Raw genomic sequence first — 15,573 nt, 5'->3', positions numbered from 1 at the left:
ACAGCAAAAAATATTAAGGGCACAGCTTCTCTGTACAATGACAAAATATCTACAGGTTGATAAATGTCTTTCTTCTCATGTTATACTGTATATCATTAAATCTCTTAACCCTAAATTGTAAGCTACATAATTGTAAAAGCAGTCATAGTTTAATACATAAATACAATTTTGTAATGTGACTGAACCAATTCTTTGTGTGTCTTTCCAGAGAGCTGAAGGACAACCTGGGTAGCGATGAGCCAGAGGGAGATGCACCACTGCTGCTGCAGACCATGCTGGCCAGGAACCCTGGCATCTTCAGGGAGAAAAGTATGGAGAAACCAACCTAGACAAGCTTCATTTTGACGTTATTAGCAAAATATATTGTATTTTCTTACTTCTTGCCCTACTGTGTTCAGTGTTTCCCCTATAATTGTACAGGCCTGGTGGGCCACCAGGCCAACGAGAGGCAAAAAATCTTTTCTTTAATACCACAAATAAGGCTAAATATCCATTCATTCGGAAATCAATAATTATTTGTGTTTGGGAGCCTCTGTGTGGCACTGTTCTGAAATGTGAGTCAACCTCTGCGTCGTTGCCTGGGAAACTCTTGACGCGATGTGAGTGCCTTGTCTCTTTGTCTCTAACATCTCAATCTTTTTTTTTTCCCATTTCTAAGCAGATGTTATGCAGCAGCCAATGGTACAACAATACAAGATCACCCAAAATTCCATGCATAGCCCGGCCCAGTCTGCAAACTTCCAGCCGGCAGCAATTTCTCCCAATCCATCAAGGTGAGTTAGGCTGGAAAATTGAGCTGACGATCTATGATGATATAAACAGAGTAGCTAATGATATAATTGTTGTTTACTGTTTTTTTCATTAGTATATTCCAGTTGCATCACAATATTTGGTAATATGTAGTTTCATCGATGAATTGTTTTATGTATATGTAGCCACAATTACTCCACAGTAATAGTATAATTATTTTACTGAAGGAATATAATACAAATATATTGTCCGCATGCCGAATAATGGTACTTGTCTTACTGTTAACCATGCTACATCATTCTACTTGCTCACTTTCTCCTTCCCTATTCTTCCCTCCAGCCGCTTTGTGGCTCCCCAGACCGGTTCCAGTAGTCGGTATATGGGCCAGCAGAATAGTCCGGTGCCCAGCCCCTACACTCCACAGAGCCCTGCCACTGGTTACATACAGCAGTATCCCCACCAACAACCACCCAGCTACAACCAACACCAACAGATACAACAAGGTGAGTGTGTGTGTATGTGCGTCGTATGTTCGTGTGCATGCATGAGGGGACGCCAAGGTTTTGTTGAATATAGATAAGTGCTTCCTTGTCTCTGTGTGTGCGCACATCCATCTCAGTGATTTATTCCAACACATCGGTGCAGTTTCAGACTTGTGTGTGTGTGGGGTTCACATGCTAGCAGCATAGCATTAGAAAATTTTAAGTATATAAAATGTGAAGGTTTGGGATGCTTTATTTCATATAATTTACAAAATGTCTGCAAATAAGAGCAAATATTAGAAGGAAGGTTTGAGGAGATTTGTTTTTTGATATGATTTGTGGGGTTCTGATTTTAAGCTGGTGATAGTTTGCTGGTGCCGTTTTGCTTTCTGACATAACGGTGATCTCTAGCAGATGTTATCAGCTTTACATGAACTGTGATGATTTGGTGGCTGTGACTGAATTGTTTTGTCTTATAAATGCACTCTGATGCAAGTGTTATACTTACATATAATTTGCTGCTGTGGTTTTGTAACAAAATTCAGTTCCTTCATTGTTAGCTGCTGCTTCTTTTCTTTTTCTTTTTCGGTATATTTTACTGCTTAGAATATACAGTTAGTCATCTTTGCCAAAGATGCTTGCCAGAATTTGTGGTGTTTATGTAAATATCAGCCAGGTTTTTGGCTTGGAAATTCATGCCCCCTGAACATGAACAGAATTTGCATTTGAGAGCTGCGCAATTAATTTTATAACGGCTTTGACAATTATTGCTTCCACAATGAAATGTAATTGGTTGCAATATTGTTGCCTTTAGAGTGCTTACACTGGTGCATTAAATTAAACTCCCACTTCACAAGAGAACTGTCTGACCAATAACAGGAGGAACAGGTTTATTTCAAGCAGTCATTTAACAAATTTCTGCTTCCTCAACAGACTTGCAGCTAAAAGCTAGGAAGGTTTGCAGTTTTATAGACTAACAAGTTTTGATTGTATATTTTTATGTATAGTGTTTGAATTTAGTGATTCAACTAGCATTTTGCTGGGTCGCTTGAAACCACTCGGTGATTCCTGAAAACACTGAAACCCCACTTAAGTTTCTAGTAAAATCCTTGGTCCAGTAAATGCTTGTTCATTTTATTAGCATGTTTTGTTATTTGTTCTGTAATAATCAACAACTCACTAATAGATGATGAAAAAATGACTCCTTCTCTTCTTCCATCTGAAAGTGTCTGTGGCCAGCCCCATGGTTCCAGGCAGCATACGAAACATCCACGAGGGCAAAGTATCGGGGCAGATGGCCAATGCTGCCAACCATCACTCAGACAGACATGGCACTGAGGACTACCTGAACATTGTGCACCGACTGGGCAATGAGGTATGACTGACAAAGTCTAGAAATGAATGAATAAATTAATTATAATGTGCTAGCCAACCAAGACAAAAATGTATGAATGAACTGCAAAGCCAAAGTGTTGAATAATGATATTTTTAAACAGAAGTTCAATCCAGAAGTTTGGAATATCTATATATTATATAAACTATATATAAACACTACTAAAATGATAAATATCTATTACGCAATTGACTGCAGTAACTGATGAAAAAAATTCAGACTCAAGATTTTACAAACTGCTTATGACTAAAGAGTAAACAAGTCAAATGATAGTTTCTAAGCAGTTGTTGTGTAATGTCAACCAACGGCACGGGTTGCTGAATGACACCTGTCGAGCCACATATCTAGCCACAAGTGTGTGTGTGTGGTTGCGTTAGTCTTATTTTTTTCATTGCTTAATCTTAAATGAGTTCAGTTTTGAAAATTCTGTTCTTGTGTTACTCATTTTCTGAATTGACACAGGTTTTGATGTAGAATCTTGATGATTTGTTTCTGTTTTTTTGCCATTAAGGGAGGAGGCCCCAAAGAAAATTAGAGAAATTTTGAATTATCGGTTAATCTGTTGATTATCTCGATTTCATCAATTGTTTGTTCTGTAAAATGAAAATGATGAAGCACGTCGATCACTATTTCCCAAAGCCCAAGATTCAACCTCAAATGTCTTGTTTTGTCCCAACCCAAAGATATTCTCTGAATACTTTATAGAACCAGAAAATATTCACATTTTAGAAGCTGAAATCAGAGAATTTAGACTTTTTTTTTCTTTCAAAATGACTTGAAACGATTAATTGATGATCAAAACAGTTGGAAATTAATTAAATTGTTGACAACTAATCAATTAATCAACTAAACGCTGCAGCTTTAAAACACAAAGCACCAAATAATGTGCTCATCTCATTAAAATAGGCTTTATTGGTGACATTTGGACAAAAATTAGTTGTATAAAGCTATTTTTCTAGCTAAATTTTGGTTGGAAGTCTAATGTGAAGCTAATGCCGTAATGGCTTACATCTGTCTTGTCTGTATGTTATCTAGGAGGGTGACTCCACCATGAGGAATCCTTCTTTCCCTCTGAGGTCTCCACAGTCAGGCTGCTCTCCAGCAGGGAGTGAAGGAACGCCCAAATGTAAGGATACTGGAAGAGGACGGGAGGCATTGCTATGCAAACACCCCACCTATATTTTTTAATTTAGGGAGAACCCACTTTTGGCTCTGAAAATACTCAAAGTGATGATATGAGCTGAATACATCTTGTGTGTTGTTCAGTTATCATCACAGTGTTGGATGTGGTTTTATGAGCATTTTTACATGCCTTTATGCCTTTGACCCTCTTTTTTTTGTTTGCTGTCTGCTTCCTCACAGCGGGTTCTCGCCCCCCACTGATTCTGCAGTCACCACCTCCCTATGCACCCTCACCAAGGGAGGGAGGACCTGACCAGAAACAGCAGCTCCAACAAAGGAAGAAAACCCCAGCGGTGAAAGAGGAGAAAGATATGTACGACATTGTTAGCTCTCCAAACAAGGACTCCACCAAACTTACCCTCAAACTGTCCAGGGTCAAGTCAAATGAGTCCGATCCCCCAGGTAAGTAAACATTTTGGATCAGATCGATTTTAGTTGGATCTTCATTTTTTAAAATCAGTTTAGTTAGTTTTCTATAGTGTTATAAGGTTTCCAACACATACATCCAGTGTCACACAATAACCTCTGCAACTATCTTATCAATTAGCAGCATTACAAAGAGGTACGTTTTTAAAAAAACAAAAAATCTCGTCAGTTGGAAGCCTTCTAGTAATGAAAACTATCAACCATTTAAATACAACCCTATATAAGTGTTTTTGTTAATATTTCAGGTGAGGTTGTGCCAGGCATGGACCAGAACTCGGACAATATGGAGGCAGAACTGGGCTTTCAGCAGGTGCCTGTCCTCCAGCAAAACCTAGCCCGGCTGCAACAGGGCTCCCTGGCAGGTGGTGCCGGTGGTCTCCAGCCGCCCAGTTCCCCTTATGATGAGGCAGAGCTAGATGCACTCGCTGAAATTGAAAGGATAGAACGAGAGGCAGCTAGTGAGAAGTGTTCCAAGGAGGTGCAAGATAAAGGTGTGCAGGATATCTCTAAATTGTATGAATAAAAACTGAAAAAAACTTTGAGTGTTTGAGTATATTGTTTTTATATTATTCTCTCTCTGTTTACAGACAAGCCACTGAAGAAGAGGAAACAAGACTCTTTTCCCTTGGAGCCAGGAGCGGGGGGACCAGGTGGCCCCACAGGTGCCCCGGGCAGTGGATCAACAGGAGGTGGCAATGCAGGCAAACTGACCCCGCAAGAGGCCACCGCAGCTGGGAACGGTGCCAGCCGACCTCCCCTCATGGTGAGCATCGACCTCCAGCAGGCTGGCCGAGCTGATGGCCAGCTCGACCCCTGTCTGGCTGCCCCTATTCCAGCCCTTGAGGCCCAACGCTGGCCTGAAGAACCAGCTAGTGGGCCTGCTGCAGTGGAGGGTTCTGACACAGCTTTGCGGTTGAAACCAGATGGACGGCCGGAAGTCATCAAGAACAGGGTCGATAAACATGATAGCAGGAGAGAAGGTCGGGAGTCATCAAAGCACCGGCATGATGAGAAGTCCTCAGACAGACGGGGAGAGATGCCGAAGTCTTCAAACCGAGGGGAACCTGGCCGAGACAGGGACCGAGAATCTGACAGAGACAGAAGGCATCGGAGTGAAACAGGTGGTCGAGACCGACGCTCCCCTGATGCTCGCTGCCGAAGTGACCGAGATCGTTCTGCCTTCCGGGCTTCTTCCATTGGAGAGCCCGGTCGGAGCAGCCATAGGCAAGATGGTTCCAAACCGGCCTCATCTGCTTCTGGTCCTAAACTTCCAGATTCTTTCCCTGCTCAGCTCCTGGGAGGGCATAGTGGCGCACTGAAGAACTTCCAGATCCCTAAGGTGATCTGGGCTGACCCAAACCAAATACATACCCACCTACCAATCATTCAGCTGTCACTGCCTGCAATCTCACAAAACCAAATCACACCACTGCTCACTCTTGTTTTTGTTTTCCCATTTATAAGCCTTTGGTTTATCCCAGGGATTGTTTTAAGAATTTGATTAACACATTAACCTTCACCTAACCATCTATTTAAAGTAGAAAAGTTTGATTTATTAAATTGTCAATCCTGTGTGTATAATCAAGAGCAAGAATCTTAAAGAAATGCTCCACTGCCGTTTCTCAGATGCCGCATGTGGGTAAATGTCTCCTGAAACGACTCAGTCATTCACCCTGTGGAAACTGATTTTTATCAGTATTGCCGAGCCCAAACACCTGGACTCCAAAAAGCCGTTTTTATGTTGACAGTCAAGCTTCCATTTTTTTTCAGCCTGGTTTTTTTTTTGTTGTTGTTGTTGTTGTTGTTGTTGTTTTGTTTTTAACAGTACTCTATTGTCAATGCAGTGTTCAGAGGTGCAACCCACAGCCACATGCCATAACCCAGGTGCATGCCCCCACCACAGTAAAGTGTTAGTCAGAGCTAATATTTTCACATCGCAGCTTTTGTGTGTTTACTTACAAAAAAGCAAACACAATTTTACATACATTGTTTTGATGCATAACATCCAAACAATGGCCGCTATTGCACCACTAGAATGGAACATAACCATATGACATTGTACTGTTTGTAGTTGTAGTTGCAGTCATAGTCTGTAGGAAATCATGCGTTGTTGGTTTTATTTGTTAGTTTCACTTCTAAAAATATCTCTGCAAACCAACATACAGCAAACAGCTGGATGTATTTTACAGAATGCACAAACTTTGGTATGCTAATATATTGGCAGCAATTGAAGTGTTACTTCCTTGTAGATGAAACAACCATGATCGCCATCCTCAGCTTTGGCAGGGGGGAGTTGCTACCTTGACACTACATTGTTGAAAATGTACCATGTGTTGATCATTACTCTGTAGAGTAATACTGTGGAGTATTCCTTTAAGTCTTTGTTACCAGAACTATATTGGAAACTAACATCAAAATCACTAATCTCATGTCAGTCAGTTTGATCCATTGTTTGCATTTTATTATCTTGTATTATTTTTTTGTCTGTAAACAAAGCTCATATTTTTTCTGTCCTAAATTTAAAAGTGTGAATTTTATTTAAGTTTGAACTTCATTGAAAGACAACTCAGAGGGCTTTCTTGACTCTTTTCTTTCAGATCAAACGCGATAAGGGTAGCAGTGATTCAACCGAAAGCCCAATCTGGTGCCAGCCAAAGGTTAAACTGGAGAGGCTGGGTTTGGTGCAGGACTTTGAGAAAAGGCCCAAGCCTGTGGTGGTTCTGAAGAAGCTCTCCGTTGACCAGATCCAGAGGATCATTCGGCACAGCAAGTCTGGAAAGAACAGGCTCTCCTCAGGGAAGTCAAGCAAAAGTAAGAACAACATACTATGGAAATGAAAGCACTTTTGTTCATTTCTATGTTATTGTAATTAACTTGAATATAATAACATCTCTATTATCTCTATTATGCTAGCATTGTGTGTATCTTTGAAATCCTAATGGATTGTCACATGTTTAGGTGGTATGGACCCGGCAGTTCTGAAAGAGCTTCCCCCAGAGCTGCTGGCAGAGATCGAGTCAACCATGCCCCTGTGTGAAAGAGTTAAAATGAACAAGCGGAAACGAAGCACTGTAAATGAGAAGCCCAGATATGCTGAGGTCAGCTCAGATGAAGACACAAATGGAGAATGTGAGTCAAATTATTTTAATTCTTGTCAATTCTCGCTGCTAATCTTTGTATAAAGTACAGTTTATTTAGTTTGCAACAATATTCTTAAAATGTAAAGAACCTAAAAACACAAGCTGACGGTTGAAGCCTGTTGAGACCATTTTGTTTGAACATTTAGCAGCATGAATCTAAGGATAGCAGTGCTAGTCTGTTGGTCCACTTTGGTCCAGACTGAAATATCTCAACTATTATTTGATGTCCTGACTTTTCTTCTGGCGCCACCAGCAGATCAAATTTTTCACTCATCCTGTGAAATATCTAAACATCTACTAGATTGGCACTAAATTTTGTACAGATATTCCTGGTGCCCAGATGACGTATCCTCTGACTTTTCCTCCACAATGAGGTTTCCATTTGTGGTTTTTAGTGAAATGTCTCAACAACCATTGGATTATTGGATGGATTGCCATGAAATTCGGTACAGACATTCATGTCCCCCTCAGGTTGAATTGTAATCACTTTTATCTCCTGATTTATTATCTAGCGACATCATCAGACATTCCCATCATCCTCAGCTGTGGTTCATGTTATTGCTAATTGGCAAACATTAGCATGCTGTGTTAGCATTCAGCTTAAAGCACTGCTGTGCCTATGTATAGCCTCACAGAGCTGCTAGCGTTGGCTGTAGACTCTAAGTCTTGTTACTGTTGCAAGGAGCTAGTGCTACTTTGATATACCGGTTTCTTTTTATATATATTTAGGGCCTATTTCTTTCAAAGGATCTGTCTGAGTTCTGAATGTTTAATCTCTACAGCCGCAAGGAAGCGTCAGCGTCGAGACAAAGACAGGTCCTGGGACTTTGAGGAGAGGGAACGCCGGGGTTCAGGGGAACATCGGAAAAGCGGGCACCGGGACGGCCGAAGAGGCTCAGGGAGCCGCTACCGAGACTCCTCCGAAGAAGATTCACCGCCACCCAGCATGAGTGAAGGTCTGTGTTCAAGTCATATACCACAGCATTGCACATTAATTTGTTTATTTGTTTGTTTTTCGTTTGAACTGTGTGTGGAAATGATAGAACTGCGTAGATCTTCAGAGTTAAACCCAATGCCACAACAGATTGAGGACTAATGTTCTTATTTCCATATAGAGACACATACATATAAGACATGGCATCAGACTAGAAAGCATAAAAGTTAAGATTTAAGTTTCTCTCACTCAGTTGCCAGAAAAATGAAGATGAAGGAGAAGCAGAAGAAACGGAAAGCATATGAACCCAAGCTTACCCAAGAAGAGCTGATGGACTCGTCCACATTCAAGAGGTTCTTGGCAAGCATTGACAACATACTGGAGAATCTGGAGGATGTGGATTTTACTGCCATGGGTAAATATCATAGCTGACTGGCTATCAAACTATCACTGTAGGCTAAAATTAAATGTGGCTTTACAAATCCAAATACATCAACCTCATCATATTCTATTGTGATTTTGTTTTATGTTTTTTACATTATGTGTTCACTGTATGTTTTCCAGCGGCAGATGATGATGAGATACCTCAGGAATTGCTGCTGGGTAAACACCAGTTAAATGAGCTGGGCAGTGAGTCCGCTAAGATTAAGGCCATGGGCATCTCCAGCAGGGTAATGTGAACTATATTACAAATATAAATATACTCAGGCTTTAGCTGGACTGTTATGGATAGTGACTAGTTGCTGTGTCCTACACAGGTCTAAATAACTGTTTCTTCTTCTTCTTCTAGATCCCAGCAGACAAGCTGGTGAAGCTGCTGAACATACTGGAAAAGAATATCCAGGATGGGGCCAAGCTTTCCACCCTGATGAACCATGTGAGCCCCCTTTTGCTTCTTGTGTTAATATTCTGCACAGTGGTTCTTTATTGAGATGTGATTGTTATGTGATTTATTGCAAAAATCCATAAAGTATCCATGTAAAAAAAATTAAAGAAATGGTCACTGGTGATAATAGAAAAACTTTGATTGATTAGAGTTTTGTCATTTCACGAATAGATCTTTGCTGCATTTCTATAGCATATATAAAATGCTGTACAAGGTCGCTTTGCTTTAGTGAGTAAAAATCTTTGGGCTCCAGATAGTTGCTGTAAAATGTATTCACATTTTTTTTTCCAACATCTCTTCCAACCTTTCTTTCCAACCTTTCCAACCTCAGGACCACGATGCAGAGGATGAGGAGAAGCTGTGGAGAGACCTCATAATGGAGAGAGTCACAAAGTCAGCAGACGCCTGCCTAACGGCCCTTAATATTATGACCTCATCGCACATGCCGAAGGCTGTCTACATAGAAGACGTCATAGAGCGGGTGCTACAATACACCAAGTTCCATCTCCAGAACACACTGTATCCACAGTATGACCCTGTCTACAGGGTTGGCCCACATGGAGGTGAGGATAAAGAAAAAAACGATACCTCATACTGTGATCTGAATGAAACTAACATGATTGAGTTTTTGGTATGTGGCTGATGTGTAGGTGAGTGAGAACCCTCCGCCAGCATTTTGTAGAAATGTATGATTGTCAATAAAGTTATCTAAGAATCTGAGCAGAACTAAGCTCGATGATGGACAAACTTGTCAGAAAATTATCCCTGATGTCTGGGAATCATAGGCTATTCCTTCCAAATCAGAGGCCATCACTTCCCATCACTATCCTTTTCTGTCTTCATGGACTGTTATGATATACCACAGAGTCCCTGTAATTCAGGAAGGGTTAAGCTCAACAGAGTGCCTGCAAAATATATATATATATTTTTTTTTTTTTCCGTAATGAAAACCCACAAATTCTTGGTTCAGAAAAAAGTCTTGGAACAAAAGCACTTTGAAAAATGAGTATAACAGGGTTACTCTCATCCATGTAGGTGGCATGTTGAGCTCCAAGGCAAAGCGTGCGAAGTGCTCCACACACAAGCAACGTGTAATTGTCATGTTGTACAACAAAGTGTGTGACATCGTCAGCAACATCTCTGAGCTCCTAGAGATCCAGCTACTTACAGACACCACCATACTCCAGGTAAAAACTAAAAATACTTAAAAACTGTATGGTTTCAGTTTTCTATATATCCTGGAAAAAAAGTGTTTGACAAAGTAATTAAACTACATTGGAAACCGGATGATGTAAGATGAATCCGTCTTTCCTGCCAGTACCTCTTTGTTCACTACAATAATCTTTTTTTCTCCTTCTAATTTCCCCCCTTTTCTATTTTTGCTCTACTTCTCTCTCTCACCCCTCTTCTTTTTCATTCTATCCTCTCTTTTTCCCAGGTTTCTTCTATGGGAATCACTCCATTCTTCGTGGAGAATGTCAGTGAGCTGCAGCTGTGTGCCATTAAACTAGTTACAGCAGTAAGTTTTTTTTTTCCCCTGTCAAAAAAGTACAGACATTCAGTACTTATCCAAAGATGTTGCTTGCTACCATCTGTATGAATTATATTTTATTGCCTACAATTTATCGCCTTGCAATTTACAGTTAAACACCCCCTCCTCCTGACTTTTATGTGCATCACCTTGGATGAATTTTTACAAAACCACTAAACTGTGAAGGTAAAGAAAACCTGCCTTATTATTTCTTCCCTCCAGGTGTTCTCACGTTATGAGAAGCATCGGCAGCTGATATTGGAGGAGATCTTCACGTCTTTGGCTAGACTGCCCACCAGCAAACGCTCCCTCAGGAACTTCAGGTATGATGTTTCATATGAGTTCACATTTATTTAAGACCATTAGGTGTTGCAGGGAAGATGCATCAAATGAGAGGCTTGGTTATTGTTCAGCTACTGATGTAGCAAGTGATAGATGAGGCAGAGGTGAAGATTTCCCGATGCAAAAGTGACGTCCTTCTACCAACTCTATTATTTTCCTGAATAATACCCATGATCAATGTATCTCGTATCCCTATCTCTAAAGGCTGAACAGCTCAGACCAGGATGGAGAGCCAATGTACATCCAAATGGTGACAGCTCTGGTGCTGCAGCTCATCCAGTGTGTGGTCCACCTCCCCAATGACAAAGACGTTTTTGATGAGTACGACAGCAAGGTGGGAGAGCACGCTCACATACAAATACACTTCACGTCTATATGAACACGCATTCAGACATATTATTTTCTAGCACATGCTGTTCAGGCTAATCTTACAAGTTCATTTTTCTTTTTTTAGGTGGATCAAGATGTGTTGATAACCAACTCGTATGAGACAGCAATGAGAACGGCACAGAACTTCCTCTCAGTCTTCCTCAAGAAGTAATTACTTCCATTTCCATACTGCCCTGTGTGCTTTATACTTGTTGATTATAAAGTTGTATTGTACTAACGCTGTACACACAGTACTGTAGGTATTTATCCTAAACGTTATCATAATATATCTCCATAGAACTGCTACTTTCTGCTCATTTGGAACATTGCTACCTTTCAGGTGGATTACTGCCAGTATTTCTTATGCCCTCTGCAAGCAGCAGAAATGTGCATCAAATCACCCTGTGCATGCTGATTCTGCAGGAAATACAAATAATACAGAAATCCTTTGCCAAATAAATAAATAGCCAAACACTTACCTGTGTTTGAAATCTATTCTACTGACTTGTTAAGCCTTATATATTTTAATTTTCTGTCTTAATTTTCTGTTTGCAAATGCTACCAGTACTTTTTTTCTCATTATACTTTGCTTCTGTTATCTCATTTCTCTGTTATTATTTTCTTGCCTTATGTGTTTCCTCCTCTGCCACTTTCTCTCTTCCCCACCCCCTCAGATGTGGCAGTAAGCAGGGAGAAGAAGATTACCGGCCACTGTTTGAGAACTTTGTCCAGGACCTGCTGTCTACAGTTAATAAACCAGAGTGGCCGGCTGCAGAGCTGCTACTCAGTCTGCTTGGGAGACTACTGGTTAGTGTGACAGAGCTCTTCCTTTCAAAGTGGAAATGCAAATATATGTATTTTAAGTGTTTCCAAGAATAGATCATCTGGCAGAAGCTATTTTAACACTTTAGTGGGTACATCCTCCAATCGTATGCATTTTTTGCATTCTAAGCAAAGAACATGCAAGTGAAAGTCAATCATGGTCTTGAGTGTGATATTATAACAGTGTCACAACTGTGCTTTTCTTGCTTATGTCCATCAGGTGCACCAGTTCAGTAATAAGCAGACAGAGATGGCTCTGAGAGTGGCATCTCTGGACTACTTGGGCACAGTGGCTGCCCGCCTGAGGAAGGATGCAGTCACCAGCAAGATGGACCAGAGATCGATTGATCGAATTCTTCAAGAGGTAGAGAAACCATTTCACTGTTAATGACTATAACTTATAAGTTGATATTCATAGTGACAACAGGAAGTAAAATGGAACAAGCATAGAATTTATGTAGTTTCTCTTTGGATATGGATTATGTGAGTTGTAGCTTTTTATAATCTTCATCTCTGGTTGTGTAGTCTCCAGGTAATGATGAGACCCAGCAGCTGCAGAAGGCTCTACTGGACTACTTGGAAGAGAATGCTGAGACAGATGCTTCACTGGTGGTGGGTTTACATTAGACAAGTGGTGACTTTAAACTCTGTGTAAATATATACAGTCATGTGCATGTTCTGTTAAATTGTATTTTTAGCCACAGATGTAATTTTTCTTGCACCATCACACAGGTAACCTGCATATGTCAGATAAGCATAAAAGTGAAAAACATTGTTTTTTTAAAAAAAAACAAACAAACTGTAAACCATAAACTCACATCATAATTCACTCAGATTACTCAACAGTGCACCCCATCTTTCTCTTTATTCTCTCTCTTTTTTTACTGACTACTTAATCTAAAGAAATATTTATTTTCTTAGAAGCTTAAACTGCTACTCAGACGTCCTTTCTTTTCTTTCTTTCTCTCTAGTTTGCTAGAAAGTTCTACATCGCCCAGTGGTTCCGGGACGCCACCACAGAAGCTGAGAAGTCCATGCGCAACCAGAATCCGAAGGATGAGGACTCATCAGACGGACCACAACATGCCAAGGAGCTGGAGACCACCGGTGAAATTATGCAGCGTGCTGAGAAGCGCAAGAAGTTCCTGCGCAACATCATCAAGACCACGCCAGCTCATTTCGCCACACTGAAGTAAGAGCATGTGAATGTTTTACCAATGTTTTGAATATCAGTCGTAAAACATCAACCTATTTGATAATTATAACCTTTCACTGTCCTGTCGCTGTCTTTTTTGATATCACAGCTGTCTTTCAGTTACAGTCTCACTCTATAACTTTATAATCCTAAATATATTCTTCCTTTTCTCACTTCTCTGCAGAATGAACTCTGACACTGTGGACTATGACGACTCCTGTCTGATCGTGCGTTATTTGGCCTCCATGAGGCCGTTCGCCCAGAGCTTTGATATTTATTTAACACAGGTAAGATATGAATAATCTTACCTTATGTATCTTAATTGTTTTAATGACTTACAACGGCTGCAGAAAATATCTTTAAATCATACACACATTATATAGTACAAGTGAAGCAAAGGCTGTTTCTGTTATGTAAACTTCTGAAATGAAAAAACAAAAAGTGAGTTTGTGCAATCATAAATGGGTGTAATTTTTACAATTAATTTTTTTGTTTTTATTAGATCTTGCGAGTCCTTGGGGAAAGTGCCATCGCTGTAAGAACTAAAGCCATGAAATGTCTGTCTGAGGTTGTGGCTGTGGACCCCAGCATACTGGCAAGGGTATGTGTGGATCTGTGTTTTTAAGACAGTCTATCAGGTTTGATATGGGCTGTCTTAACCTCTGTTCCTCTGCTCTGTTAAAACTTTGAAAACGACAACGTTATCTTGCAGTATTAGGTTGTTTTTTTTTGTTTTTTTTTTTACTGTGCTGACAGTCTTCTCTATGTCTGCAGTCGGACATGCAGCGTGGTGTCCACGGTCGTTTGATGGACAACTCCACAAGCGTGCGAGAGGCAGCTGTAGAGCTGCTGGGCAGATTTGTGCTCAGCAGACCCCAACTCACTGAGCAGTACTACGACATGCTTATAGAGAGGATACTGGTAAGTAGCCCATTCATGCGTAATAATACTATAAGTATTGTGTTGTATGTTCCTGGATCTCCATTTGGAATATTTCAGCAAATATGTAAATATAAATATGTGCTCAATCACCATAAAAACAGACCACTATTGATACTGGCCTTCATTCAACACTATGTCTGAACACATCCTGTGTAGACACACTGTTAGCACTTCACAATTGCATATTGTGACGTTAACCATTGTATTGTGGACTAGCAGTTGATCGTTATAGCCTAAGCTGCCCGTTGTCCCCCATGTTAGTTCATCAACCTTTTACATAGTAAACTTTTTGATGACTTGTCTTTGAGTTGTGTTCCATTCATCATACACCTTTTGAGATTGTGAGTTTTACACTTTATAACCCTTTTGAAGCTTATTTTTGGTAAACCCTTCACATGCAAAACCAGTGTAAGTGGTAATGGAGCTGCTGTTGCATGTGCCTGTTTCGGGGCCACATCTTCTACAGTAGCAGGAATACTATTTTCTCTGGTCACTATGTTTACATGAGTAAGCAACACAGGAATTGCTTTTAAAGTTGCTTAAAGTTGTCCCTTACTTTGGATTCTTCAGGTTTGATTTTACCTTATTGAAATAATTATATAAAGAACACGTTCAGTCGCAGGATTAACGCAGGTCATTAAGGCGGCTGTTGTATACGTGCTATTGATTTTGAAATGCAATCCAACACAAAAGATTTGCACTCATTCTTTGTACTCAGCATCTGAGAGGTGAACACATTGCTGTGCCTGTTGTCATGGAAATGTTCATGAGGGTTCATGAGAAGTTCACTTTTCATTATAGTCTTATACTGCCACTTATTGGAAGAAAAATGCTATTGCATCCCATGCAGACATTTGTAAATGGGAACAAAACCCTTGTTTTTGACAAATATTTGCAAGATGTTGCAAAACCTGTATGGATTGAGTTGTTTTTTTGTGCACAGGACACTGGTATCAGTGTGAGGAAACGGGTGATCAAGATTCTCAGAGACATCTGTCTGGAACAGCCGACCTTCAGTAAGATTACTGAGATGTGTGTGAGGATGATCCGCAGGGTCAATGATGAGGAAGGTATCAAGGTATGGATCCACTCAATCAATCTGCACCTTTTTGTCTCTTCACAAATTTAGTTGTTTTGAGACATGACTCGATTCTTTTCTCATGTATAAGCCTATTTTGT

At 40.3% G+C, this 15,573-nt stretch overlaps 1 protein-coding gene across 3 annotated transcripts in view; it reads left to right on the top strand.

Moving 5' to 3' along the window:
• The window catches only part of nipbla (NIPBL cohesin loading factor a), a 28,328-nt gene that overhangs the window by 4,624 nt on the left and 8,131 nt on the right, over positions 1-15,573 (top strand). Inside the window, exons 5-32 of one of the 3 annotated variants that reach the window (XM_044373313.1) lie at positions 209-309; positions 662-773; positions 1,090-1,253; positions 2,459-2,607; positions 3,661-3,751; positions 3,988-4,209; positions 4,479-4,724; positions 4,821-5,572; positions 6,831-7,044; positions 7,192-7,362; positions 8,156-8,329; positions 8,561-8,722; positions 8,872-8,978; positions 9,098-9,184; positions 9,525-9,756; positions 10,229-10,380; positions 10,632-10,712; positions 10,947-11,047; positions 11,271-11,400; positions 11,521-11,603; positions 12,110-12,242; positions 12,478-12,621; positions 12,783-12,869; positions 13,229-13,449; positions 13,637-13,739; positions 13,955-14,053; positions 14,227-14,373; positions 15,338-15,472. In XM_044373313.1, coding sequence (XP_044229248.1) covers positions 209-309; positions 662-773; positions 1,090-1,253; positions 2,459-2,607; positions 3,661-3,751; positions 3,988-4,209; positions 4,479-4,724; positions 4,821-5,572; positions 6,831-7,044; positions 7,192-7,362; positions 8,156-8,329; positions 8,561-8,722; positions 8,872-8,978; positions 9,098-9,184; positions 9,525-9,756; positions 10,229-10,380; positions 10,632-10,712; positions 10,947-11,047; positions 11,271-11,400; positions 11,521-11,603; positions 12,110-12,242; positions 12,478-12,621; positions 12,783-12,869; positions 13,229-13,449; positions 13,637-13,739; positions 13,955-14,053; positions 14,227-14,373; positions 15,338-15,472 — 4,600 coding nt within the window. Of the gene's footprint in view, positions 1-208; positions 310-658; positions 774-1,089; positions 1,254-2,458; positions 2,608-3,660; positions 3,752-3,987; positions 4,210-4,478; positions 4,725-4,820; positions 5,573-6,830; positions 7,045-7,191; positions 7,363-8,155; positions 8,330-8,560; positions 8,723-8,871; positions 8,979-9,097; positions 9,185-9,524; positions 9,757-10,228; positions 10,381-10,631; positions 10,713-10,946; positions 11,048-11,270; positions 11,401-11,520; positions 11,604-12,109; positions 12,243-12,477; positions 12,622-12,782; positions 12,870-13,228; positions 13,450-13,636; positions 13,740-13,954; positions 14,054-14,226; positions 14,374-15,337; positions 15,473-15,573 lie in introns of all 3 variants that reach the window. The other 2 variants (XM_044373306.1, XM_044373322.1) reach the window with 2 other exon arrangements.

Source organism: Thunnus albacares, chromosome 2 (genome assembly GCF_914725855.1).
Source record: "Thunnus albacares chromosome 2, fThuAlb1.1, whole genome shotgun sequence".
Lineage (NCBI taxonomy): Eukaryota > Metazoa > Chordata > Actinopteri > Scombriformes > Scombridae > Thunnus > Thunnus albacares.
Note: the sequence above shows the minus strand (reverse complement) of the source record. Positions and strands in the feature narration are given on the sequence as shown.